The sequence below is a fragment of the Branchiostoma floridae genome, chromosome 6, assembly GCF_000003815.2.
Source record: "Branchiostoma floridae strain S238N-H82 chromosome 6, Bfl_VNyyK, whole genome shotgun sequence".
Lineage (NCBI taxonomy): Eukaryota > Metazoa > Chordata > Leptocardii > Amphioxiformes > Branchiostomatidae > Branchiostoma > Branchiostoma floridae.
Genome location: NC_049984.1, coordinates 15,460,765 through 15,487,605, shown reverse-complemented (window position 1 = coordinate 15,487,605; position 26,841 = coordinate 15,460,765). Strand labels below are relative to the sequence as shown.

The window sequence follows — 26,841 nt, the reverse complement described above, 5'->3', positions numbered from 1 at the left end:
ATCTACATACTCTGCCCTACAGACGCGACGGCATCGTACCTCCAAAATGAGGAGCGCAATGCTTACCTTGTGTTGGTCTTCCAACTATTGCCCCACTCGTTGGCATCGATAGCCATGATTCCGTCCGACTTGAGCATGTCATCGGCTTTGTCGCCGTTGAAGTTGCCACAAATGCCCTGTGTAGTGTTGAAGTAGGTTGGTGGTACCACGACTTCTAGACGATGGTTTCCGTCGAAGGACACCCTGAGTCCAAAGGTAGTGCTGAGCACGACGTTGGGTCCACTCAATTGTATGTTGATGCCTTGTGCCAAGTTGACCGGAGGAGTGACCTGCAGGCCGTTCAGCTGCAGAGACCAAGAGAGGGGGGAACTTTATTTAGCCAAGTAAACAACACGGTCTTCCTAAGAAACAGAGACCTTACCAAGAGAAAAGAAGTGCCAAATGCGATGTGTAAGAGTACTTACCGTCACAATGCGCCCTTGTCCCAAGATCACAGTATGCTGATAGATGTTGATGAGTGCGCTATCTGTGTAAGATACACGGTCGGAGCCTCTTCTGTCGTTGGTAGCCTGAATCTCAAAGGCTGGAAGTTGGTCGTTCTGTCGGCTGGCCTTGCTGAGAATGTAGGTGCATGCGCCCATGAAATTCATGTTCTTTCCGTCAAAGGTGATGTAGTGAGGATCGCCCCAGCTGACGCAAATGGCTTCGACTGGGCCACGTTCTATTGCATGAGAGGAAGGAAGAAAGCAAAAGTTGGGCATCTCGTCACTGATTACAACTGCAACAGATAGATCAGAGGATCAAGGTCTGAACTTTTGCAAAGAAGTCTAAAAGTAGCACCCACCACCATCACAATCTCTGTCAGGTAAGCAGCGACAGTCCCAGGTGCCGTCTTCCAAGTTCCAGAAGAAGCCATCTTCGCAGACCACTTGTTGACAGCTGATATCATTCTGTCCCCGACAGCTACAAGTCTGACCGTTGGCCTCGCTCCATTCGGCGCCCAACTGCAAGACAAAAGCACATGTTCTGGCATCGTCAACTCGCCCAGATTTTTCCGTACTCTATCAGCTGTAACTCTAACAATATCTTCTGCACTCGGTCAGCGATTCTTACCACAAAAAGGACCGATAATTGTACAGAGATCTCGCAAGAGACCATTCAATGCTTACTCTCTAACAGGCGATTTAACAAAAAAGGGATAACTCACCGGGTAGTAGATGCCGTCCTTCAGACAACCACACTGCTCCTGTGGAACGCAGACTTCACCGCTAAGGACAAAGCCGAGGTCACATTCACACGCCTCCTTACAAGGATGGTTGCACTGGTTTGGTGCCGCCACGTCGGTGCAGGTAGCGGGACAGGCACTCGCGCAGGTGGTGTAGTGGCTGTTTACTGGACATGTCAGCGCTGAGGGATAAAGGAAAGAGAATCGTATTTCAATCTATCGACGTCTAGCAATGGTGACATGATGGACGAAAACGTAAAAGTTACAAAGGATAACAAATTAAAGTGTCCACTTTGTCTACTTACGACATATTGTTGGTGTTCTCCAATCGCCCAAGTCTAGTCCCTGTTCGGCACATGCTTGCACGTAGGCCTCCAAGGTCTGACAGAGCATTTCCAGACTGCCTTGGTACTCGCAGACGTCGAAGACGCAGGCTTCATAGTAGGCTTGTGGATCAACCCAGCTGTGACAAGCCTGGAAGTCTTCCATGATCTTGCCGCACCGTTCGTTGCTCTCGATGATGGTTTGTAGCCCTGGCTCACAGTCAGGCGTGACGATTTGAACCTCGTCAGGACAGCTGGAACACAATGGTCACGACGTGAGAATATATCAACCCAACTTTCGTACATGTACATACAAAGAATTGATTGGTCGATTTCGTCTAGCGCTCATCGAGCCTGCTGCTGCAGAGACGCAAGGAGACACTTCTCTAAACTTATCTACATACTCTGCCCTACAGACGCGACGGCATCGTACCTCCAAAATGAGGAGCGCAATGCTTACCTTGTGTTGGTCTTCCAGCTATTGCCCCACTCGTTGGCATCGATAGCCATGATTCCGTCCGACTTGAGCATGTCATCGGCTTTGTCGCCGTTGAAGTTGCCACAAATGCCCTGTGTAGTGTTGAAGTAGGTTGGTGGTACCACGACTTCTAGACGATGGTTTCCGTCGAAGGACACCCTGAGTCCAAAGGTAGTGCTAAGCACGACGTTGGGTCCACTCAATTGTATGTTGATGCCTTGTGCCAAGTTGACCGGAGGAGTGACCTGCAGGCCGTTCAGCTGCAGAGACCAAGAGAGGGGGGAACTTTATTTAGCCAAGTAAACAACACGGTCTTCCTAAGAAACAGAGACCTTACCAAGAGAAAAGAAGTGCCAAATGCGATGTGTAAGAGTACTTACCGTCACAATGCGCCCTTGTCCCAAGATCACAGTATGCTGATAGATGTTGATGAGTGCGCTATCTGTGTAAGATACACGGTCGGAGCCTCTTCTGTCGTTGGTAGCCTGAATCTCAAAGGCTGGAAGTTGGTCGTTCTGTCGGCTGGCCTTGCTGAGAATGTAGGTGCATGCGCCCATGAAATTCATGTTCTTTCCGTCAAAGGTGATGTAGTGAGGATCGCCCCAGCTGACGCAAATGGCTTCGACTGGGCCACGTTCTATTGCATGAGAGGAAGGATGAAAGCAAAAGTTGGGCATCTCGTCACTGATTACAACTGCAACAGATAGATCAGAGGATCAAGGTCTGAACTTTTGCAAAGAAGTCTAAAAGTAGCACCCACCACCATCACAATCTCTGTCAGGTAAGCAGCGACAGTCCCAGGTGCCGTCTTCCAAGTTCCAGAAGAAGCCATCTTCGCAGACCACTTGTTGACAGCTGATATCATTCTGTCCCCGACAGCTACAAGTCTGACCGTTGGCCTCGCTCCATTCGGCGCCCAACTGCAAGACAAAAGCACATGTTCTGGCATCGTCAACTCGCCCAGATTTTTCCGTACTCTATCAGCTGTAACTCTAACAATATCTTCTGCACTCGGTCAGCGATTCTTACCACAAAAAGGACCGATAATTGTACAGAGATCTCGCAAGAGACCATTCAATGCTTACTCTCTAACAGGCGATTTAACAAAAAAGGGATAACTCACCGGGTAGTAGATGCCGTCCTTCAGACAACCACACTGCTCCTGTGGAACGCAGACTTCACCGCTAAGGACAAAGCCGAGGTCACATTCACACGCCTCCTTACAAGGATGGTTGCACTGGTTTGGTGCCGCCACGTCGGTGCAGGTAGCGGGACAGGCACTCGCGCAGGTGGTGTAGTGGCTGTTTACTGGACATGTCAGCGCTGAGGGATAAAGGAAAGAGAATCGTATTTCAATCTATCGACGTCTAGCAATGGTGACATGATGGACGAAAACGTAAAAGTTACAAAGGATAACAAATTAAAGTGTCCACTTTGTCTACTTACGACATATTGTTGGTGTTCTCCAATCGCCCAAGTCTAGTCCCTGTTCGGCACATGCTTGCACGTAGGCCTCCAAGGTCTGACAGAGCATTTCCAGACTGCCTTGGTACTCGCAGACGTCGAAGACGCAGGCTTCATAGTAGGCTTGTGGATCAACCCAGCTGTGACAAGCCTGGAAGTCTTCCATGATCTTGCCGCACCGTTCGTTGCTCTCGATGATGGTTTGTAGCCCTGGCTCACAGTCAGGCGTGACGATTTGAACCTCGTTAGGACAGCTGGAACACAATGGTCACGACGTGAGAATATATCAACCCAGCTTTCGTACATGTACATACAAAGAATTGATTGGTCGATTTCGTCTAGCGCTCATCGAGCCTGCTGCTGCAGAGACGCAAGGAGACACTTCTCTAAACTTATCTACATACTCTGCCCTACAGACGCGACGGCATCGTACCTCCAAAATGAGGAGCGCAATGCTTACCTTGTGTTGGTCTTCCAGCTATTGCCCCACTCGTTGGCATCGATAGCCATGATTCCGTCCGACTTGAGCATGTCATCGGCTTTGTCGCCGTTGAAGTTGCCACAAATGCCCTGTGTAGTGTTGAAGTAGGTTGGTGGTACCACGACTTCTAGACGATGGTTTCCGTCGAAGGACACCCTGAGTCCAAAGGTAGTGCTGAGCACGACGTTGGGTCCACTCAATTGTATGTTGATGCCTTGTGCCAAGTTGACCGGAGGAGTGACCTGCAGGCCGTTCAGCTGCAGAGACCAAGAGAGGGGGGAACTTTATTTAGCCAAGTAAACAACACGGTCTTCCTAAGAAACAGAGACCTTACCAAGAGAAAAGAAGTGCCAAATGCGATGTGTAAGAGTACTTACCGTCACAATGCGCCCTTGTCCCAAGATCACAGTATGCTGATAGATGTTGATGAGTGCGCTATCTGTGTAAGATACACGGTCGGAGCCTCTTCTGTCGTTGGTAGCCTGAATCTCAAAGGCTGGAAGTTGGTCGTTCTGTCGGCTGGCCTTGCTGAGAATGTAGGTGCATGCGCCCATGAAATTCATGTTCTTTCCGTCAAAGGTGATGTAGTGAGGATCGCCCCAGCTGACGCAAATGGCTTCGACTGGGCCACGTTCTATTGCATGAGAGGAAGGAAGAAAGCAAAAGTTGGGCATCTCGTCACTGATTACAACTGCAACACATATATCAGAGGATCAAGGTCTGAACTTTTGCAAAGAAGTCTAAAAGTAGCACCCACCACCATCACAATCTCTGTCAGGTAAGCAGCGACAGTCCCAGGTGCCGTCTTCCAAGTTCCAGAAGAAGCCATCTTCGCAGACCACTTGTTGACAGCTGATATCATTCTGTCCCCGACAGCTACAAGTCTGACCGTTGGCCTCGCTCCATTCGGCGCTCAACTGCAGGACAAAAGCACATGTTCTGGCATCGTCAACTCGCCCAGATTTTTCCGTACTCTATCAGCTGTAACTCTGACAATATCTTCTGCACTCGGTCAGCGATTCTTACCACAAAAAGGACCGATAATTGTACAGAGATCTCGCAAGAGACCATTCAATGCTTACTCTCTAACAGGCGATTTAACAAAAAAGGGATAACTCACCGGGTAGTAGATGCCGTCCTTCAGACAACCACACTGCTCCTGTGGAACGCAGACTTCACCGCTAAGGACAAAGCCGAGGTCACATTCACACGCCTCCTTACAAGGATGGTTGCACTGGTTTGGTGCCGCCACGTCGGTGCAGGTAGCGGGACAGGCACTCGCGCAGGTGGTGTAGTGGCTGTTTACTGGACATGTCAGCGCTGAGGGATAAAGGAAAGAGAATCGTATTTCAATCTATCGACGTCTAGCAATGGTGACATGATGGACGAAAACGTAAAAGTTACAAAGGATAACAAATTAAAGTGTCCACTTTGTCTACTTACGACATATTGTTGGTGTTCTCCAATCGCCCAAGTCTAGTCCCTGTTCGGCACATGCTTGCACGTAGGCCTCCAAGGTCTGACAGAGCATTTCCAGACTGCCTTGGTACTCGCAGACGTCGAAGACGCAGGCTTCATAGTAGGCTTGTGGATCAACCCAGCTGTGACAAGCCTGGAAGTCTTCCATGATCTTGCCGCACCGTTCGTTGCTCTCGATGATGGTTTGTAGCCCTGGCTCACAGTCAGGCGTGACGATTTGAACCTCGTCAGGACAGCTGGAACACAATGGTCACGACGTGAGAATATATCAACCCAACTTTCGTACATGTACATACAAAGAATTGATTGGTCGATTTCGTCTAGCGCTCATCGAGCCTGCTGCTGCAGAGACGCAAGGAGACACTTCTCTAAACTTATCTACATACTCTGCCCTACAGACGCGACGGCATCGTACCTCCAAAATGAGGAGCGCAATGCTTACCTTGTGTTGGTCTTCCAACTATTGCCCCACTCGTTGGCATCGATAGCCATGATTCCGTCCGACTTGAGCATGTCATCGGCTTTGTCGCCGTTGAAGTTGCCACAAATGCCCTGTGTAGTGTTGAAGTAGGTTGGTGGTACCACGACTTCTAGACGATGGTTTCCGTCGAAGGACACCCTGAGTCCAAAGGTAGTGCTGAGCACGACGTTGGGTCCACTCAATTGTATGTTGATGCCTTGTGCCAAGTTGACCGGAGGAGTGACCTGCAGGCCGTTCAGCTGCAGAGACCAAGAGAGGGGGGAACTTTATTTAGCCAAGTAAACAACACGGTCTTCCTAAGAAACAGAGACCTTACCAAGAGAAAAGAAGTGCCAAATGCGATGTGTAAGAGTACTTACCGTCACAATGCGCCCTTGTCCCAAGATCACAGTATGCTGATAGATGTTGATGAGTGCGCTATCTGTGTAAGATACACGGTCGGAGCCTCTTCTGTCGTTGGTAGCCTGAATCTCAAAGGCTGGAAGTTGGTCGTTCTGTCGGCTGGCCTTGCTGAGAATGTAGGTGCATGCGCCCATGAAATTCATGTTCTTTCCGTCAAAGGTGATGTAGTGAGGATCGCCCCAGCTGACGCAAATGGCTTCGACTGGGCCACGTTCTATTGCATGAGAGGAAGGAAGAAAGCAAAAGTTGGGCATCTCGTCACTGATTACAACTGCAACAGATAGATCAGAGGATCAAGGTCTGAACTTTTGCAAGGAAGTCTAAAAGTAGCACCCACCACCATCACAATCTCTGTCAGGTAAGCAGCGACAGTCCCAGGTGCCGTCTTCCAAGTTCCAGAAGAAGCCATCTTCGCAGACCACTTGTTGACAGCTGATATCATTCTGTCCCCGACAGCTACAAGTCTGACCGTTGGCCTCGCTCCATTCGGCGCCCAACTGCAAGACAAAAGCACATGTTCTGGCATCGTCAACTCGCCCAGATTTTTCCGTACTCTATCAGCTGTAACTCTAACAATATCTTCTGCACTCGGTCAGCGATTCTTACCACAAAAAGGACCGATAATTGTACAGAGATCTCGCAAGAGACCATTCAATGCTTACTCTCTAACAGGCGATTTAACAAAAAAGGGATAACTCACCGGGTAGTAGATGCCGTCCTTCAGACAACCACACTGCTCCTGTGGAACGCAGACTTCACCGCTAAGGACAAAGCCGAGGTCACATTCACACGCCTCCTTACAAGGATGGTTGCACTGGTTTGGTGCCGCCACGTCGGTGCAGGTAGCGGGACAGGCACTCGCGCAGGTGGTGTAGTGGCTGTTTACTGGACATGTCAGCGCTGAGGGATAAAGGAAAGAGAATCGTATTTCAATCTATCGACGTCTAGCAATGGTGACATGATGGACGAAAACGTAAAAGTTACAAAGGATAACAAATTAAAGTGTCCACTTTGTCTACTTACGACATATTGTTGGTGTTCTCCAATCGCCCAAGTCTAGTCCCTGTTCGGCACATGCTTGCACGTAGGCCTCCAAGGTCTGACAGAGCATTTCCAGACTGCCTTGGTACTCGCAGACGTCGAAGACGCAGGCTTCATAGTAGGCTTGTGGATCAACCCAGCTGTGACAAGCCTGGAAGTCTTCCATGATCTTGCCGCACCGTTCGTTGCTTTCGATGATGGTTTGTAGCCCTGGCTCACAGTCAGGCGTGACGATTTGAACCTCGTCAGGACAGCTGGAACACAATGGTCACGACGTGAGAATATATCAACCCAACTTTCGTACATGTACATACAAAGATATGATTGTTCGATTTCGTCTAGCGCTCATCGAGCCTGCTGCTGCAGAGACGCAAGGAGACACTTCTCTAAACTTATCTACATACTCTGCCCTACAGACGCGACGGCATCGTACCTCCAAAATGAGGAGCGCAATGCTTACCTTGTGTTGGTCTTCCAGCTATTGCCCCACTCGTTGGCATCGATAGCCATGATTCCGTCCGACTTGAGCATGTCATCGGCTTTGTCGCCGTTGAAGTTGCCACAAATGCCCTGTGTAGTGTTGAAGTAGGTTGGTGGTACCACGACTTCTAGACGATGGTTTCCGTCGAAGGACACCCTGAGTCCAAAGGTAGTGCTGAGCACGACGTTGGGTCCACTCATTTGTATGTTGATGCCTTGTGCCAAGTTGACCGGAGGAGTGACCTGCAGGCCGTTCAGCTGCAGAGACGAAGAGAGGGGGAACCTTTATTCAGCCAAGTAAACAACACGGTCTTCCTAAGAAACAGAGACCTTACCAAGAGAAAAGAAGTGCCAAATGCGATGTGTAAGAGTACTTACCGTCACAATGCGCCCTTGTCCCAAGATCACAGTATGCTGATAGATGTTGATGAGTGCGCTATCTGTGTAAGATACACGGTCGGAGCCTCTTCTGTCGTTGGTAGCCTGAATCTCAAAGGCTGGAAGTTGGTCGTTCTGTCGGCTGGCCTTGCTGAGAATGTAGGTGCATGCGCCCATGAAATTCATGTTCATTCCGTCAAAGGTGATGTAGTGAGGATCGCCCCAGCTGACGCAAATGGCTTCGACTGGGCCACGTTCTATTGCACGAGAGGAAGGAAGAAAGCAAAAGTTGGGCATCTCGTCACTGATTACAACTGCAACAGATAGATCAGAGGATCAAGGTCTAAACTTTTGCAAAGAAGTCTAAAAGTAGCACCCACCACCATCACAATCTCTGTCAGGTAAGCAGCGACAGTCCCAGGTGCCGTCTTCCAAGTTCCAGAAGAAGCCATCTTCGCAGACCACTTGTTGACAGCTGATATCATTCTGTCCCCGACAGCTACAAGTCTGACCGTTGGCCTCGCTCCATTCGGCGCCCAACTGCAAGACAAAAGCACATGTTCTGGCATCGTCAACTCGCCCAGATTTTTCCGTACTCTATCAGCTGTAACTCTAACAATACCTTCTGCACTCGGTCAGCGATTCTTACCACAAAAAGGACCGATAATTGTACAGAGATCTCGCAAGAGACCATTCAATGCTTACTCTCTAACAGGCGATTTAACAAAAAAGGGATAACTCACCGGGTAGTAGATGCCGTCCTTCAGACAACCACACTGCTCCTGTGGAACGCAGACTTCACCGCTAAGGACAAAGCCAAGGTCACATTCACACGCCTCCTTACAAGGATGGTTGCACTGGTTTGGTGCCGCCACGTCGGTGCAGGTAGCGGGACAGGCACTCGCGCAGGTGGTGTAGTGGCTGTTTACTGGACATGTCAGCGCTGAGGGATAAAGGAAAGAGAATCGTATTTCAATCTATCGACGTCTAGCAATGGTGACATGATGGACGAAAACGTAAAAGTTACAAAGGATAACAAATTAAAGTGTCCACTTTGTCTACTTACGACATATTGTTGGTGTTCTCCAATCGCCCAAGTCTAGTCCCTGTTCGGCACATGCTTGCACGTAGGCCTCCAAGGTCTGACAGAGCATTTCCAGACTGCCTTGGTACTCGCAGACGTCGAAGACGCAGGCTTCATAGTAGGCTTGTGGATCAACCCAGCTGTGACAAGCCTGGAAGTCTTCCATGATCTTGCCGCACCGTTCGTTGCTCTCGATGATGGTTTGTAGCCCTGGCTCACAGTCAGGCGTGACGATTTGATCCTCGTCAGGACAGCTGGAACACAATGGTCACGACGTGAGGGAATATATCAACCCAACTTTTATTAGTACATAAGAAGAATTGATTGGTCGATTTCGTCTAGCGCTCAGCGAGGCCATAGCCTACGTTCCCGCTGCTGCAGAGACGCAAGGAGACACTTCTCTAAACTTATCTACATACTCTGCCCTACAGACGCGAAGGCATCGTACCTCCCAAATGAGGAGCTCAATACTCACCTTGTGTTGGTCTTCCAGCTATTGCCCCAGTCGTTGGCATCGATAGCCACGCTTCCGTCCGACTTGAGCGTGTCATCGCTTTGGTCTCCATTGAAGTTGCCACAAATACCTTGTGTAGTGTTAAAGTAGGTTGGTGGTACCACGACTTCTAGACGATGGTTTCCGTCGAAGGACACCCTGAGTCCAAAGGTAGTGCTGAGCACGACGTTGGGTCCACTCATTTGTATGTTGATGCCTTGTGCCAAGTTGACTGGAGGAGTGACCTGCAGGCCGTTCAGCTGCAGAGACCAAGAGAGGGGGGAACTTTATTTAGCCAAGTAAACAACACGGTCTTCCTAAGAAACAGAGACCTTACCAAGAGAAAAGAAGTACCAAATGCGATGTGTAAGAGTACTTACCGTCACAATGCGCCCTTGTCCCAAGATCACAGTATGCTGATAGATGTTGATGAGTGCGCTATCTGTGTAAGATACACGGTCGGAGCCTCTTCTGTCGTTGGTAGCCTGAATCTCAAAGGCTGGAAGTTGGTCATTCTGTCGACTGGCCTTGCTGAGAATGTAGGTGCATGCGCCCATGAAATTCATGTTCTTTCCATCAAAGGTGATGTAGTGAGGATCTCCCCAGCTGACGCAAATGGCTTCGACTGGGCCACGTTCTATTGCATGAGAGGAAGGAAGAAAGCAAAAGTTGGGCATCTCGTCACTGCTTACAACTGCAAGAGATAGATCAGAGGATCAAGGTCTGAACTTTTGCAAAGAAGTCTAAAAGTAGCACCCACCACCATCACAATCTCTGTCAGGTAAGCAGCGACAGTCCCAGGTGCCGTCTTCCAGGTTCCAGAAGAAGCCATCTTCGCAGACCACTTGTTGACAGCTGATATCATTCTGTCCACGACAGCTACAAGTCTGACCGTTGGCCTCGCTCCATTCGGCTCCCAACTGCAAGACAAAAAAGCACATGTTCTGGCATCGTCAACTCGCCCAGATGTCTCCGTACTCTATCAGCTGTAACTCTAACAATATCTTCTGCACTCGGTCAGCGATTCTTACCACAAAAAGGACCGATAATTGTACAGAGATCTCGCAAGAGACCATTCAATGCTTACTCTGTAACAGGCGATTTAACAAAAAAGGGATAACTCACCGGGTAGTAGATGCCGTCCTTCAGACAACCACACTGCTCCTGTGGAACGCAGACTTCACCGCTAAGGACAAAGCCGAGGTCACATTCACAGGCCTCCTTACAAGGATGGTTGCACTGGTTTGGTGCCGCCACGTCGGTGCAGGTAGCCGGACAGGCACTTGCACAGGTTGTGTAGTGACTGTTTATTGGACATGTCAGCGCTGATGGATAAAACGAAAAGAATTGGAATCAATCAGGCGACCTCTTGCAATGGTGACATGATAGACGTACAAGCTGAAAGATACAGAACATCCTAAGCCTTTCTGTTAACTATGTCAACTTACGACATATAGTTGGTGTTCTCCATTCGCCCAAGTCTATCCCGTTGTCAGAGCATGCTTGCACGTAGGCCTCCAGGTTTTGGCAGAGGAATTCCAAACTGCCTTGGTACTCGCAGACATCGTAGACACAGGCAATAAAGTAGGGTTCAGGGGCAACGGCATCGTGACAAGCCTGGAAGTCTTCCATGATCTTTCCACAGCGTTCGTCGCTCTCGATAATGGTTTTTAACCCCTCAGTACAGCTAGCTACAGGATCCACGGTACCAATTTCATCAGGGCAGCTGTAATGAAAAAAATTACGAAAATCAACCACTCTTCGTACGTTGATAAACGTATAAAGGTAGATAAGCAGAGAATACATCGTCTTACTTCAAAGGTCTTACATCACAATTAGCCATGTGCTTGTATCCCAGCTAACAAAAACAGTATTCCGTCCTTTAAAGTACCATGCACGATATCAAGTTAGACGTTTATACCAACCTTGTGTTGGTCTTCCAGCTATTGCCCCAGTCGATGGCATTGCTAGCCATACTTCCGTTTGACATGATCATATCATCACTGTCGTCGCCGTTGAAGTTGCCACAAATACCCTGTGTAATGTTTGAGTATCCTTGTGGCACGACTATTTCTAATCGGGTATTTCCGTCGAAGGACACCCTGAGTCCGAAGGTAGTGCTGAGCACGACATTGGGTCCACTTAATCGTACGTTAATGCCTTCCGCCAGGTTGATCGGAGTGGTGACTTGTTGACCGTTCAACTGCATAGATGAAGAAAGGGACAGACTTTCAGTTTATCAACTTTCTTTTAAGGACTTGCTAAGAAATGGAAAAAATTGATCCGTAGTCGTAGATAAGTCCTTGAGCAGGCCTACTTACCGTCACAACGCGCCCTTGTCCTATGGTCACAGTATGTTGATAGACGGTTATGCTTGCGCTGTCTGTACAGGATACACGGTTTGAACCTTTCCTGTCGTTGGTTCCCTGAATCTCAAAGGCTGGAAGTTGGTCGTTTTGTTGATCGGCCTTGCTGAGAATGTAGGTGCATGCTCCCTGGTAATTCAGGTTCCTTCCGTCAAAGGTGATGTAGTGAGGGTCTCCCCAGCTTACGCATACGCCTTCCAACTCTGGATTTGTACCTGGTTAACATACACATTCAGTAAGATAATGGATGCATTGGGATTACTAAGCTATGAAAATAATATCATTACACTCAGAGGTATAGAAGTCTACTAGGAATAAGAAGCATTGGCTTTTTGTTACAAGCTGATTGAAAAATCGTAAAATGAAAGCATTTTTCAGACGTTACTTGATCATAAACTTGTTAATCGGTAAACGTCTCAGAGAAAATTTTCAGCGAACCTCCACAGACGTTGTCCTGTTGGCAGTGACAGCCCCATTGTCCATCTACTAAACTCCATGTAAAGCCGCTGTTACATTCCACGTCCCTGCATGTGCTATTGTTCTCTCCACGGCAGGTGCATCGCTGGCCATTTTCTAGACCCCACTCTTCATTCAGCTGTAAAACAGACATTTGTCGTTAATTCGTTTTAACTCTGGAAGGGAAATCTATGTCTAGGGTTTGCTCAAAGTTTGCCCAAAACTAATCTCAAAGCAGATCCTACGTTGCCATAAGATAGTATCAAAGCTGGCCAAGGAGTATAGCCGGCCAAAGCGAGTCATACGGGCACCGGAGCAAGTTTAATACTATACATTACACACCGTGGATCTGGTTGGAGATTAATAGAAAACTACAATTCAGTTATTTTTGCTGTAAAGGTTGTAAATGGAATAAATCATTTTCATCGTTCTCAAACGTTTCACTTTGAGGTTGCTTATTTGGACTTTTTTTACTAAGCATGGAAAACTAATTACAGTTGACCGCTCCCCCCCCCCACGCATACACAGTAAGACGTAGTTTTAAAAGAAATTTGTAAAATTAATGATGGAAGAGCTTAGTATACTCATTTTACATCAGTTAAATAATCTTGTGATTTGAATAAAGAAGGGCGGTAAGCAAGAAATAAACGAATGTCTCTAAAAAAAACACTCACCGCGTAATAGATTCCATCTATCAGACAACCACACTGCTCCTGTGGAACGCAGACTTCACCGCTAAGGACAAAGCCGTGGTCACATTCACACGCCTCCTTACAAGGATGGTTACACTGGTTTGGTGCCGCTACGTCGGTGCAGGTAGCCGGGCAGGCACTTGCACAGGTGGTGTAGTGACTGTTTACTGGACATGTCAGCGCTGATGGATAAGGCAAAGAGAATCGGAATCAATCAATCGACCTCTAGCAATGGTGACATGGTGGACGGAAAACGTAAAAGTTACAACTGGACATGTCAGCGCTGATGGATAAAGTATATTATATGTAAGGTGCAAATACGTAGTAGTTGCCGTTATGGACAACATCTATTCAATGATACTGTGCAACGTAGGTGTCAACTTCCTATTACTTACGGCATACTGTTGGTGTTCTCCAATCTCCCAAGTCAATTCCTTGTGTGGCGCATGCTTGGACATAAGCCTCCAAGTTCTGACAGAGCATTTCCAGACTGCCTTGGTACTCGCAGACGTCGAAGACGCAGGCTTCATAGTAGGCTAATGGATTAACAACGCTGTGACAAGCCTGGAAGTCTTCCATGATCTTGCCACACCGTTCGTCGTTCTGGATGATGGCTTGTAGTCCAGGATCACAGTTAGGGCTCACAGGACCCACTTGGTCAGGGCAGCTGTGAACCAATAATCAGCAATTCTTCAATTTTCACTATTTCCTTCTTTGGTAACGTTTCACGGTTTCACTCCATGTGGACGTAATGATATACAGGATAGCAAAACTACCATGTATTCCTTTTTTACATTCAATGACAGTTATCTGGCCCAGTTTTTATGTCATGTGCGAACTGACAATCAATCAATCATTCGCTGGCATCATAGTCTGATGCTTAGTGGCTACATAGGTCGGTCTGTCCTGGGCGTACTCCCTTCAGTTGGTTCTGGAGCCCCCCCCCCCCCATAAAAGGTATTTCATTTTAGTGCACTGCAAAACAATTATGATACCTACCTTGTGTTGGTCTTCCAGCTGTTGCCCAATTGGACAGCATCGGCAGCCATATTGCCGTCTGGCATCATTAGGTCATCGGTACTATCATCGTTGAAGTTGCCACAAATACCCTGTGTAGTGTTGAAGTAGGCTGGCGGTACCACTACTTCTAGACGATGGTTTCCGTCGAAGGACACCCTGAGTCCAAAGGTAGTACTGAGCACGACATTGGGTCCACTAAATTGTATGTTGATGCCTTGCGCCAGGTTGACCGGAGGAGTGACCTGCAGGCCGTTCAGCTGCAGAGACCAATAGATGATAGGACCCACATTTAACTATAAGCAGTGTATGATGCCCTGCATCTGAAGCACTAAGTTCAATATTAGTCAATAGACAAAGAAAAGGATAATGCCCATGCAAACTTACCGTCACAATGCGCCCCTGTCCCAAGATCACAGTATGTCCATTGATGTCAATACGTGCGCTGTCTGTGTATGACACGCGGTTTGACCCTCTTCTGTCGTTGGTAGCCTGAATCTCAAAGGCTGGAAGGGCGTCCGTCTGTTGCTCAGCCTTGGCAAGAATGTAGGTACATGCACCCTGGTAGTTCAAGTTCCTTCCGTCAAAGGTTAGGTAGTGAGGATCACCCCAGCTGACGCAGATGCCTTCTGCTTCTGGGCGGGTTCCTTAGGAAGATATAAATGTTTAGTTTTATGTATCATATTTTTTCTGTTTTCATCTTTTAAAATCAGAATGTCTTACTGCTACATGTTTGTCAGACAGCAAGATGGTAGTTGCTAGGTGACCTTAAATCCTGACATGTTTACACATCAATATGTTTTATAAATGCTTCCTTACTTCATACACCTAAAAAGTAATGCAGACAAACTCTTATCCCTTATGAGTTTAGACAATCATCCGATTGTAAAACATATATGTTCCTATATTTTCACCGTCACAGAAAAGCAAGAAAAAAAGTCAAATTCACAGAGAAGCAAGAAGTCAAATTAGTAGGATATAACCCTTGCGTTAAGTTGACATTGTATATTATATATCTGTCAATTACTATATTTCTTCTCTTGCGCCCAATACTCAACCCAGTGGGTATACATATACAATTATGGTCTTCATTTATTCATGTAAAGGATATAACCGAAGAGTTGCCTACGGAAGCATCAACCAACCTTCACAGTTGTTGTCCAACTGGCAGTGGCAATCCCATTTACCATCTTCCAAACCCCATGCGAAGCCGTCGTTGCATTCCACCTGCCTGCAGGTGATGTTATTTTGGTTGTGACAGGTGCACTGCTGGCCATTGTCCAGACCCCATTCTTCATTCAGCTGAAAGAGATATTAGATATTAGTTTGATAGTCGATCTGCAAAATCTATCATATAACGATAATATGGTGTACTTACAGCTATACACAATTCTTCTATATGAATACTCAAAACACAATCGTTTCAAGAAAGATTATATGTCCGTTACGTCATACGATGGACAACGTGTAGCTATCCCTTCAAGTGAATTAGATGTCTTAATTAAAACAGGAACAGATAGCAGATGGTCATTAGAGCAAGAATTTTAAGTCTTCTGATGAGTTGAAGTAGTTTTAAATAGTATTTATACATTAATGTATTAAAGACTGGTGGCTGGTGCGCTTTTGGTGTTCTGAAAATACCATTTCGAATAATGCATGGACCTTGATTTTTTTCAGGAAGTACCTTACGACATAAAGGTAATGTATGCAAATTAGCTTGACATCATCAGCCAATGGATTGATTAGTACAAGTACTTAAGGAAGACGACATACCGCGTGGTAGATACCGTCCGAGAGACAACCGCACTGGTCCTCTGGGATGCAGTCCTGTCCGCTCAGAACAAAGCCCTGGTTGCACTGACATCCCTCGACACACGGTTCGTTACAGCTGTCTGCAGCGGTTAAGTCAGTGCACACCGCAGGACACGAGCTACCACAGGCTGTGTAGTGTTGGTGTACCGGGCATGATGTCGCTGAAGGAAGACACAATAGTAACGTATGATACACTTTCCATGGTACATGATGTAGCACTACTCTACTGCAATACTTCTGGTTTGTTTCCAAGGGTGTGAGGGCTGCGTACCTAAACTTGGCATCAGGTACAGGTACAGGTAAGGGTGCAGAAGTTAAGGCACAGGACTGTACCTTTATTGTATCCGAACAAAACTCCCTGCCTACGTTAAAACTCCGTCCCTACTTTGGTGTCGCATCAGGCCATGACGTTAGGAGATGAAGTTAGGAGATAAAAAAACTAAAATATTACAATTTCAAAGATGATTCTGCTTTCAAGTTTCGGTCGACATTTTATATCTTTTCCAGTGCAATTTTTTTTTGTGTGTGTGTTAGGATTTACGCACCTTCAGTCACAAATAAGCATATATTTGGTGTAAATCTATATTGTACAGTACCAGTACATTATGATCCAGTATTTAGTACCGAATCTGTTTTGATGGTACAGTGCCGTTACACATGTACATTACGCAGCCCTAGTGATAATGCATGGAGTTCATGTAGTACTTACGACATAACGTCAAAGTTCTCCAGTCATCCAGTTCCACGCCATTAGCAAGACAGGCTGCCGCGTAAGCCTCTAGGCTCTGACAGAGGACTTCTAAACTTCCCTGGTACTCGCAGACGTCGTAGACACAGGCGTCAAAGTACGGAGTCGGGTCAACCACGTCGTTGCAGGATTGGAAGGTCTCTCTGATCTCGCCGCACCAGTTTTCGCTCTCCACTACAGCTTGTAGCCCTGGCTCACAGTTTGGTCCGGGATTCACTGGCTCCACGGCACCGGGACAGCTATTGGGAAGAAAGAATCGCCATTGATTATATTTTAGATCGAAGCAATGTCGTCTGAATTGTATTCTGAATTGCACACAGACAGACAGATGCTCACATCCCTAATGGTGAAGTACTACATGATTTTACAAGGTTTCACATTAATTTGAGACAAGATATTTGTCTAGAGTACGTTTAGTTAGAAAAAGAAATTACCTTTAAGATAGATTTCATCGGCTGAAATCATCATTCTATTTATAAACAATTCTTCTCCAATGCAGTTCAGGCACAAGAACAAATGCATTGTCATCGAGTCATCTTCATAGGATAGGATATGAAGTGCAAAGACATACCTGTTGTCTACATCAACCTCCCAGCTGTTTCCAAACTCAGTGTGGCTGGAGGCCGTGGTACCATCCGGCTTTTCCAGATCATCCTGTGGATCGTTATTGAAGTTTCCGCACAGGCCTCGGATGTTATTAGTGTAAGCTGGTGGCACGCTGACTTCCAGGCGGTGATTCCCGTTGTACGCCACTCGTAGTCCGAAAGTCGTTCGGAGGATAACGTTCCTGCCGCCGAGGCGCACACTGACTCCCTCCGCTAGTTGGAGAGGGAGGGTGACCTGGACTCCATCAAGCTGAGGGATAAAAATTTGACATACTTAATTTGTAGTAACGGTTATCGGTTCAAACAACTTCTCTTTTTAGCCATGTGGTGTAAAGAGAGGAGCTAACTATTCGTTTGGTTTAACTGCTTCTAGCCTTTGGGGTTACCGCCCTAACCACAAGGCCAACCAATGCCACTGGGCCGACTAGTATTGTATGAGATTTGGGATATGGGTGTTTATCTGTGTTGCTTCTATAAATTAAAGTCATTACGTTTGCTCAAGTGGGAACAATTCAAGAACGTTTAATGATGCTCTACCCCATCCCTGACCCTTCAAACAACGTTATGTCGTTTATTCAGCGTAAATGATGCACGTAACACGAAAAGCGGCCTGATAACTTAAATCATCTTACCATCACCACTCGGCCTTGTCCCAAAGTTATAACATGCTGGTAGATCTCAATCCTTGCCCCAGCCGTGTAGGACACGCGGTCGGACCCCCTCCGTTCGTTGGTGGCCAGGATCCGGAAGGCAGGTCTCGCGGAATCTCGTTCTTGTGCCTGCACGAGATTGTACGTGCACGCGCCCTGGAAGTTGACCTTTGTGCCGTCGAATGTGATGTAGTGTGGATCTCCCCAGCTGATACACACCGCTGAAGGTCCCATGACTGCACACACAAAAAAAATATCGTTAGTTATATTGTGTTTTCTTTGTAATAGCCAATAGCGAGTTGGGCAGACCTCTCATAGACGAAATGGCATCACAGCCAACAAGGCATTCATCGAATGTATTCAAGACGTGCACTAGTGTAGGATAGTGGTGTTTTCTTTTACACAACAAGGTAATATTACCTGCTGGCGTTTTGATGTCTGTCAATCAGACATCTTCTAAGGAGCTTCTAATTGGAGCTCTGCTTCTCGCTGCTATATGTCCCAATCCCAATGAACACAATCCCAAACATGGCTAAGTTTGCACCCCCTCCTCGTCATAAAACATCTAGACGTTACCAATTTTGACAACCTCAAACAAACGTTTTAAAAAGGTTACATATGTAAGAGGCTGTGGTCGTTTAGGGGAGTGTTACATACTACAATCTTCCTCAAGGTCATTATCACAAAGACTATGTTATCACAAATCGTACGTTATATAGTGGGAGGCTTCCAGTTAAGAGGAAAATTTAAGGAATTTGAAATTAGAAATTATTTGCTCATGGATAATTGCTGTATAGTGGCCTCTGAATACACAGTCAAAATGCTATTTATAGTACAGAATCGACGCTAATTTACAGCAAATGACGTCATCCCTGTAAGCTGTAGCCAAGCAGTCATCAGTTTTTTCACACCTTTGTTAATGCCAGATAAGAACAGAATTGGTTTTCAAATCATGACGAATTAAGGGATGTTTTCAGAGGCTGTCCCCTATACGACCTGAATGTTTTCTTTCCATTCTGTAATATCACTGGTTTCTAATTGCTGAATATGTGCTAATAAACAAAAATAAACGTAAAAGACCAACATCAGAAATCGGAGGTTAACCAAATGTCACAGACGGTACATAGCATCGCCCCCTATTGTTCGAATCTTTTCATCCATTCAATATCATTTGTCAAGCGTATGACCTAATAATTGGAACCTTTGTTGTAAAAAAAAGAGGGCTTAAAGGCTTATTAGATGGGAGGAGATTCTAATGATTTCTTTGTATGGAGTTGATTTACTGAGAGTGCTAAAATAGCTTTATCCGTAAGCCCTAAGGCTAGTTTACCGTTATCCACAGGGTGACCTAACGTCACATTTGCTCTGTTTAAAAACGGGGGGTATTAAGGGATATCAAGTCAGCGGTGGTTTCAAACTGCAATATTGTGCACATGTCACAATTGTGCAAATATTGCCATTTGAAACCAACGTCTGTCAACTTTATATCTCTGAATGTTCCGTTATTAAAAGCAATGGATATAGGTCATATGTGACCTAAAATTGGTATACAGTTCTGATGAATCAGCCTTTAACGAAACCTTGCATCTTCTGAATATACAGGATTCAGAGTACTTTGTGTGTTCCCACGGGAAACGCTATGTCTAAATATAGTATGCACACCTGTGAACCAAAAATACATTTGAAGATTTTCAAGACTTGATTGTTATGCATAAGGCATTTATGCAAGCATGCGAGTACATTCTATGGGCAGCATTATCTTGGTTTTATCTTGATAAAGAAAAACTTGATGACATATTGTGTAGACCGCAAAAATAATGAGATAGGGCAAAAAAACAAGATGGGTAAATTCTTGACTTAACCTTTATTCACCCCTTGATTGGTATGCATAAAGGCAACAACATGTACATTTTCTGGAGTTATTGTTATGTTTTTGAGGCGACCTTTAAGAAAAAGGTGAAAGAGCTTACTTTCTTCACAGTTGACTCCTGTGTAAGTCGGCGGGCACACGCACGTGTAGTCCTCATCTATCTCTGTACAGTTGCCTCCATTCAGACAGGGATTGGACTCACAGGGGGTGGTGCCGTTAACTAGGGAGGAACAAAACAACGACAATGAAGTTTGTTGGAAATAAATGTATGTAGTACATGTACGTTAGGTATGAATCGTATAACAGGAAATCTATGCTATACTTAAATTTGATCAATAGTTAACCTTCTTCTTTTCTCTCCTTAAAACATGTGTAGATGAATTTACAGCGTTTTTCGTTACATTGTAGGTAGCTGATGGCATTAGATATTTGAACGAGCCTTGTTTTGTTAATGATTAATAACAATTAGGACAGCATTGTGGTTCCAGATTTGACACTCAAATTACATTATTCATCAGTCTTTTAAGTTAACTTAAAAAAACAATAGACGTAATTGGCACAGTGTGTAACGTCAACGTTGTTTTGAAGGGTATGCCAACCTACAATTAAGGTCAATATCAATGGAATACACAGGCCTATCGCACGCACCACAACTTTACACTCAGCACAACTGTGTTTGTCGATACCGTTTTTCTCATAACAGGGCATTCGACGAAGCTTACCTTACAAGATCGAGTACTTTACATAATTCCTAAACAATGTGCAAACGTACGTAGTTGGCAGTTGTCCCCGATCCATCCTTCTGCGCATGCGCACGTGTAGTTGTTGAAGAGGTCTATGCAGGTTCCGTTGTTGAGACACGGGTCACTCTCGCACTCGTTTGTCTCTGTTAAAAAATGAGGATAAATTATTGATAAACAAATAAACAAAGTAATTTCCAAACATCATAAAGATAAAAAAAAGGGGTAAACGCCCCATTCTTTTATGCCCATTGTCTCACATGCCACCATTGCTATGTTGCGCTGTCTACATAATATTGTTTCTATATACTGTACGTTTCATGTTGCTACTAGCCCTTGGGCAAGAACTTGCAAATAAACATCTCTGAGTTTTAATGTTGCAAGAATTTTATCTTAGTAGAGAAGTTGATAGAGAGGCTGTTAGCAAAAGGCTGTAGACGTTGAATCTATCTTAGTTCAGTTCAGTTCAGTTTATTCATGACAACAGTTTTGCAGGTAGCAGGTACCTGAATTGCACTGATGTTTACACAATGATCACATTATCATCATTATATACAATATTTACAATAGAGGCGTACATGCTGATGTTGAAAATCATATAAAACATTTTTCTATCTTAACTGACTATCAAACACATCATAAATTAAAACGGCGTATTAGTATTAATGTTGCTAGAATTCTTTGTAGGGAACTTGATAGACAGACTGCTAGCAAAAAAGCTGTAGACGTTGAAGCTCCCTTACTATTAATGCTGCTAAAAGTCTTTGTAGAGAACTTGATAGACAAACTGTTAGCAAAAAAACTGTAGACGTTGAAGCTCCCTTACTATTAATGCTACTAAAAGTCTTTGTAGAGAACTTGATAGACAAACTGTTAGCAAAAAAACTGTAGACGTTGAAGCTCCCTTACTATTAATGCTGCTAAAAGTCTTTGTAGAGAACTTGATAGACAGACTGTTAGGAAAAGGCTGTAGACGTTGAAACTATCTTAGTATTAATGTTGCTAGAATTCTTTGTAGAGAACATAATTTAGACAGACTGTGAGCAAAAAGCTGTAGACGTGGAAAAGTGGAATGTCTATATCTTACCATTTTCACAGAGCCGTCCCTCCCACCCAGCAGTACAGTTGCAGAGGAAGTCGTTGACCAAGTCCACACAGCTACCCTGGTTCTGACAGGTGACGTTCTCACACTCATTGATGTCTAGAGAATATAAGCAAAACAATAATTATGACGAATTATCACAATTTTTTAGTCCTGAAAATGATTTTATGACAGAAAACGTGACAGCTACTTGGAAAAGCTGTGATAACTCATTTTTTAATTGCTATGTTGTGAATTGTCAACTTTACTAGTGAAGAAATGGTATAGAGGGGTGCTATCTCTGAGTGTAGTAATCAATGTATTCTTTTAGTGTATGATATAACGTATAGTAAATTCAGGATCTAACAATAGCACAAAATTGTTATCACAGCATTACACAATGCATCAAATTATCACTAAGCATTCATAGGCGCTCCTTTAGAATGTATCATTTGTGTATCATATGTACAGTCTTATATGTTAGTTCGTATTGGCTTTTTTGTTTTGTTGTTTCAGAAGGGATGAAATGGACTATCACTCGACAACAAGGATGATTAGGTTGTGAAAGTTAGCCTTCTTTCTCACCTATTTCACAGTTGACCCCAGCGAATCCTGGTTCACAGGTGCACTGGTAAAAGTCAACTCCAACTTCGTGTGAGCATACGCCGCCATTTTGACACGGATCGCTGACACACTCATCAACGTCTGAAATAGAATAAAGAATTTAGAAAAAATATTTAGGCTAAACTTAAACCATCGCTTAAGAAGTATATTTTGACGGGATACTTAGACGCCCATGCGTATATCATTATGATCATGATATATCCACCATAGTAATAGGGCATCGCCACCATTTAGGGTATCACATAAAGGCAGAAGAACCCATTTATGCTTTCTTGACATCGATTTTCCATGCTTTATCTGATGACTCAACGTACTTAATCTATTTCATAATCATAAAATATTACAATACCCTGATTCAATAAATTCCCTTAGATTTACTAAACGGGATTGTCAAATCGCGAAGCAATTGAAGTTCAATATTTTTAAATATCTTGTATATTGAAATATTTTCTAATATCTTGCTGTAATAATGTGTTGGTTTACGGAAATATCAAAACAATATAAAGTGGTAGATTAAACTCACCAACTTCACAGTTAGTCCCCTGCCATCCAGGTGGACAGCTGCAGGTGTACGTGTAGGTGGTCAGGTCAGACATGCACGTGCCTCCGTTAGTACAGGGGGAGCTGTAGCACACGTCCAGCTCTGGAGGGGGTTTGATACGAAGAAACGTTAGTCAAGAAAACTGTCAGCTACTAACGTTACATAAAAATGGGAAATGCTGCAGGTTTTATCCAAAACGTTGTCAGTGTACTGGTTTCAAATGTGAATAGTTTTATCCATCATGTGACGTGCTTGGCACTATCAGTATTGTCTGAATGGCCATTTACATCGTTATCGTTATTGGTATTCGTATTATATGGTACTGCAGATAAGTTATCAAAACAAGACTTTAATTTGTGCAGACTCCTACATGTATGCTGTCCATTGTCAAGCAGCACCAAAACATTCCTTTTTTTGCTAAAGTAATAGTTATGACTATGAACTACCTACCTGATCTGTATACCAGTCGGAATCCTGACATTTCCACATTCCTGTCTGAGTACATGTTGACCCACATCTGCTTCATGTCAATCCTCTGGTCTGGCGGGGTGCTGTTTCCACAGAAGATGCCGATGGTGGAACCTTCCAGGAACGGGACGTTTCCCTCTCCTATTTCCAAGGCATCCTTACACGATAATGTCCCGTCATTATCCTCGTTGATTTCCAAGTGAAACTCACCCAGAAAAGTGACATCTATGCCTGCAATGATAATCAGAGTCGATGTGATTATAATGCTTATAATTTTTTGCTATTGTAAGGATGGCAGCTTATGACATTTTTTTTTCGTCCTCATCCGCCGAGTACCCCCTCCATTTATTATATTTATTTGTCTGTCTGGCGATGCGTCTCTTTCCCCCTATTCCTGTATATTCCCCAGAGTCAGGCAGTCAGTCTCTCTCTCTCTTCCTCTGTGTTTTTGTACGTACCTGTAGCTCCCTCTACATCGACGCACCACGTGTAGTCAACTCTCGGGGGATAGTCGCCAGGGTACCCCGGCGATTCTATCCTCCCCGCCGGGGACCTGTATGTCTCATCGCATTGTGCTCTTCCCGAATCTAAAAAAAACAACACAGAAAACAATGTAAGTACATCGAACCAGTTCATAAACACAAAATCTCGAATAAAAGAAGGCTCGTTGGTTAGCTAGCTTTATTTCGCTGCTTTTCACACATTTTTGTGCACGTTAATCTACTTGGTAAACGTCTGTAAATACAGAGCATTTAAAAAGAAAAAAAGGATATATTTTCAATGACTAATATGATCGCAAAATAAACATGTTCTAAAAGATCTACATCACTATATACCTTATCAAATGTATGAAGGAAACTTGGATGACAAACCCCCCCAGTCTCAATTTCTAAACCACTGTCTGGATGTTTATGTTTTTATTGTGTTTGAAAGATTTTTCAAGGTCGCGACGACCCAAGGAAAACAGTCTCAAGGACGTTTACTTCTCAAGACTTGATCAGGAGTTGATTTAAATGTAGCAGTGCGAAGTGAATATCTGGAATATTTCATACATTCTTGAATATTGATTTTACACTAAATAGTACAAATAAGGAAAGTTAGGAATCGGACGATGTGCTGATCCTATAACCCGTTATAACAAGGAACAACTGTCAACCCTTTCTTCTGACATGTGTGCCTAGCAAATATTTAGAGAAACACCGCACGCACTTCTGACAAAATGTAGTTGTTGGGTAAACAGCTTGTGCATACAGTAAAAGATCGCGCAGACGTTCTTTCACCCCTTCTCTCTGTCGAGTTTGTTGTCCCTGTAAATTGTCCGTGTATGTATGTTTGTCTGGCGATGTATTTCTAAGGCGTCGGATTCCGCGATTAAAAAGCAGTTGTTTTTTCCTGAAACTTGTTGTGTTGTCTGTCATGTGAAATAAAGACAGCCTGTCGAATTTGTTGTCCCTATAAATTGTCCGTGTATACATGTTTGTCTGGCGATGTATTTCTAGAGCGTCGGATTCCACGATTAAAAAGCAGTTGTTTTTCCTGAAAATTGTTATGTTGTCTGTCATGTGAACTCAACTTGACAAGATTCGTAGTTGTTATTGAGTGGAATATCAGATTTATACCTTGAAATCATCAGGCGTTCTAATAGTCTTCGTCTGAGGTTATGCCAAGAAAAGGTTGCTCTCTAGATCTTTACACCCTGAAAGGAAATATCCACCAATCTGGCTCAAACAAACCATTGGACGGTTTAGAACGAAGGACCAAGCGTTCATAATGCTATTCCTTTCATAAAACTATTTCAGGCAACTCCTTAATTTCACCTCCTTCTTCAGACTTGCTAGGACATTTGCCTCCTTATCAAAGTCTTGACTACAACTTCGAATAGCAATGCACATAGATACGGGATATTCGGGTCGGGGTGGTGTGAACAGTTTGGTAGGGGCACATAAAAGTAAGGGAAATGTTAAATAGATGTTCTTAACGCTAACTTCGTTTGGTTCTGTCCTACCTAAGTGCTGCGAAAAATATGCTTTTCTGTCATGTTTTAACCGTGTGTACTGCTAATGTAATTACACTTACATGTAGAACACTGTGACTCAGGTCACCGAAATGATTTTGTTGTGTCTTGGTTATGATTAAAACCTTGTCACCCAGTGTTTATCCACCCTGATAAAATTATTCACAGAATCTGGTCCCTTCTTAGTGATCATTATAGAGATATCAGTCGCTTTGTTGCCCCATGGCAACAGTGTCTTTTCTTCGTCATAACAGTTTACGTCCTGACCGTCAAGACGACGGAAAGGGTGGCGACGCATACGTTTGTACAGACCCAACGCCACTCACCAGCCAAGAGACCACCACCCAAGAACTAATTCCCCAACCGTACCTTATTGATATGACAGCACAAGACCTTTGTCTCTGAGAGCGGAAAACAGTAACCGATAAGGGCTCCTTAATGACCATAACCTTCAGTAATTAAAAAGATATGAAGACCATGAACTTTGATCCAGTACGTTGCAACATGGGAGGTCGGCTGGCGGTTAAACATGATATATGGTCGCAACATGCAAATAGAAACTTTGTTATGTGTTTGTTCTTGCAGTTATATAGTTGGGCGTACTTGAATCCTAGCGTATTATGATTCAATGAATGAATGAATGAAGGCGAGCTTTATTGTACGTTTCTGCTCTCACAATCTAAGTGCAGGTCAATGGTAACGTTCTGAGAAATCTGAGTACAAGTACTAGTTCTCGTGAAGTAAGAGCTAGTTATCTTACTACATGCAATTACAAAGTCTAATGTACATGTATGCTAGTATGTACAGGTTCAACTTCTTCAGTGTTTACAGTACAAGACTACCCTGTGGCAGACTGAGCGCCACTAGAGTTTCCTTTGGTCTATTTAGAAGCGCTAACGAGATAGAGTCTTGTCTGAACATGGCGCCAACTTGTACATGTAGTAGATAAGGCACGTACAATCCATCAAACGACAGTTCCCTTTATTGCACCTCTACGCCCACGCATTGCCGTGGAACAAGGCTGACGACGTCAGAGGGTGACCTCTGCATGCCACCTTGTCAGCGCGGCGACACCCTGTGCAATCAGAGCCCTTAAATGCCGAATAAACATTCCTGCCGATAAGGCGTGGACAACAGGCTTGAGGTAACACCCAACAAGAAACAAGCAGGCTACTACACCTGTTACTACGATAACGGTTACTACACAATAACGTTTAAGACTGCGACAACAAGATCTAAGTAAAGGCCCCCATCTCACTTGACGTGCGGAACGCTTGCGGCATTGCTGCGTTCGTTCACTGCGTCGCTGATTTGTTATTTTCTTCGATTTTTTATGATTCAGATCTTG

The 26,841-nt window shown here is 44.7% G+C and overlaps 2 protein-coding genes across 2 annotated transcripts in view; both read right to left on the bottom strand.

Annotated features, from left to right (window-relative positions):
• Window positions 1-20,906, bottom strand: part of LOC118418132 (IgGFc-binding protein-like) — a 37,858-nt gene extending 16,952 nt beyond the window's left edge. The window contains exons 1-44 of the mRNA XM_035823965.1: window positions 20,798-20,906; window positions 20,126-20,245; window positions 18,138-18,391; window positions 17,472-17,755; window positions 16,862-17,139; window positions 16,114-16,313; window positions 15,486-15,642; window positions 14,728-14,987; window positions 14,323-14,600; window positions 13,719-13,990; window positions 13,306-13,505; window positions 12,614-12,770; window positions 12,131-12,390; window positions 11,735-12,012; window positions 11,258-11,535; window positions 10,935-11,134; window positions 10,570-10,729; window positions 10,190-10,446; window positions 9,792-10,069; window positions 9,299-9,570; window positions 8,976-9,175; window positions 8,613-8,772; window positions 8,233-8,489; window positions 7,835-8,112; window positions 7,357-7,628; window positions 7,034-7,233; window positions 6,671-6,830; window positions 6,291-6,547; window positions 5,893-6,170; window positions 5,415-5,686; window positions 5,092-5,291; window positions 4,729-4,888; window positions 4,349-4,605; window positions 3,951-4,228; window positions 3,473-3,744; window positions 3,150-3,349; window positions 2,787-2,946; window positions 2,407-2,663; window positions 2,009-2,286; window positions 1,531-1,802; window positions 1,208-1,407; window positions 845-1,004; window positions 465-721; window positions 67-344 (exon numbers count right to left, since the gene is read on the bottom strand). Coding sequence (XP_035679858.1) covers window positions 67-344; window positions 465-721; window positions 845-1,004; window positions 1,208-1,407; window positions 1,531-1,802; window positions 2,009-2,286; window positions 2,407-2,663; window positions 2,787-2,946; window positions 3,150-3,349; window positions 3,473-3,744; window positions 3,951-4,228; window positions 4,349-4,605; window positions 4,729-4,888; window positions 5,092-5,291; window positions 5,415-5,686; window positions 5,893-6,170; window positions 6,291-6,547; window positions 6,671-6,830; window positions 7,034-7,233; window positions 7,357-7,628; window positions 7,835-8,112; window positions 8,233-8,489; window positions 8,613-8,772; window positions 8,976-9,175; window positions 9,299-9,570; window positions 9,792-10,069; window positions 10,190-10,446; window positions 10,570-10,729; window positions 10,935-11,134; window positions 11,258-11,535; window positions 11,735-12,012; window positions 12,131-12,390; window positions 12,614-12,770; window positions 13,306-13,505; window positions 13,719-13,990; window positions 14,323-14,600; window positions 14,728-14,987; window positions 15,486-15,642; window positions 16,114-16,313; window positions 16,862-17,139; window positions 17,472-17,755; window positions 18,138-18,389 — 9,884 coding nt within the window. The 5' untranslated portion in view covers window positions 18,390-18,391; window positions 20,126-20,245; window positions 20,798-20,906. The remainder of the gene's footprint in view (window positions 1-66; window positions 345-464; window positions 722-844; window positions 1,005-1,207; window positions 1,408-1,530; window positions 1,803-2,008; window positions 2,287-2,406; window positions 2,664-2,786; window positions 2,947-3,149; window positions 3,350-3,472; window positions 3,745-3,950; window positions 4,229-4,348; window positions 4,606-4,728; window positions 4,889-5,091; window positions 5,292-5,414; window positions 5,687-5,892; window positions 6,171-6,290; window positions 6,548-6,670; window positions 6,831-7,033; window positions 7,234-7,356; window positions 7,629-7,834; window positions 8,113-8,232; window positions 8,490-8,612; window positions 8,773-8,975; window positions 9,176-9,298; window positions 9,571-9,791; window positions 10,070-10,189; window positions 10,447-10,569; window positions 10,730-10,934; window positions 11,135-11,257; window positions 11,536-11,734; window positions 12,013-12,130; window positions 12,391-12,613; window positions 12,771-13,305; window positions 13,506-13,718; window positions 13,991-14,322; window positions 14,601-14,727; window positions 14,988-15,485; window positions 15,643-16,113; window positions 16,314-16,861; window positions 17,140-17,471; window positions 17,756-18,137; window positions 18,392-20,125; window positions 20,246-20,797) is intronic.
• Window positions 20,907-21,841: 935 nt separating this feature from the next.
• Window positions 21,842-23,824, bottom strand: LOC118418131 (fibropellin-3-like). Its single transcript, XM_035823964.1, has 5 exons — window positions 23,809-23,824; window positions 23,462-23,710; window positions 22,994-23,113; window positions 22,432-22,551; window positions 21,842-21,966 (listed from the first exon to the last, which is right to left on the bottom strand). Exons 1-5 carry the CDS (start codon window positions 23,822-23,824, stop codon window positions 21,842-21,844), a joined length of 630 nt encoding a protein of 209 aa, XP_035679857.1.
• Window positions 23,825-26,841: the final 3,017 nt, after the last annotated feature.

Coding starts and splice junctions, on each gene's coding strand:
- LOC118418131 (XM_035823964.1), bottom strand. Junction 22,552..22,993: donor GGGGACTAACTGTGAAGTTG/GTGAGTTTAATC, acceptor ATTCTATTTCAG/ACGTTGATGAGTGTGTCAGC. Junction 21,967..22,431: donor TGGGGTCAACTGTGAAATAG/GTGAGAAAGAAG, acceptor TATATTCTCTAG/ACATCAATGAGTGTGAGAAC.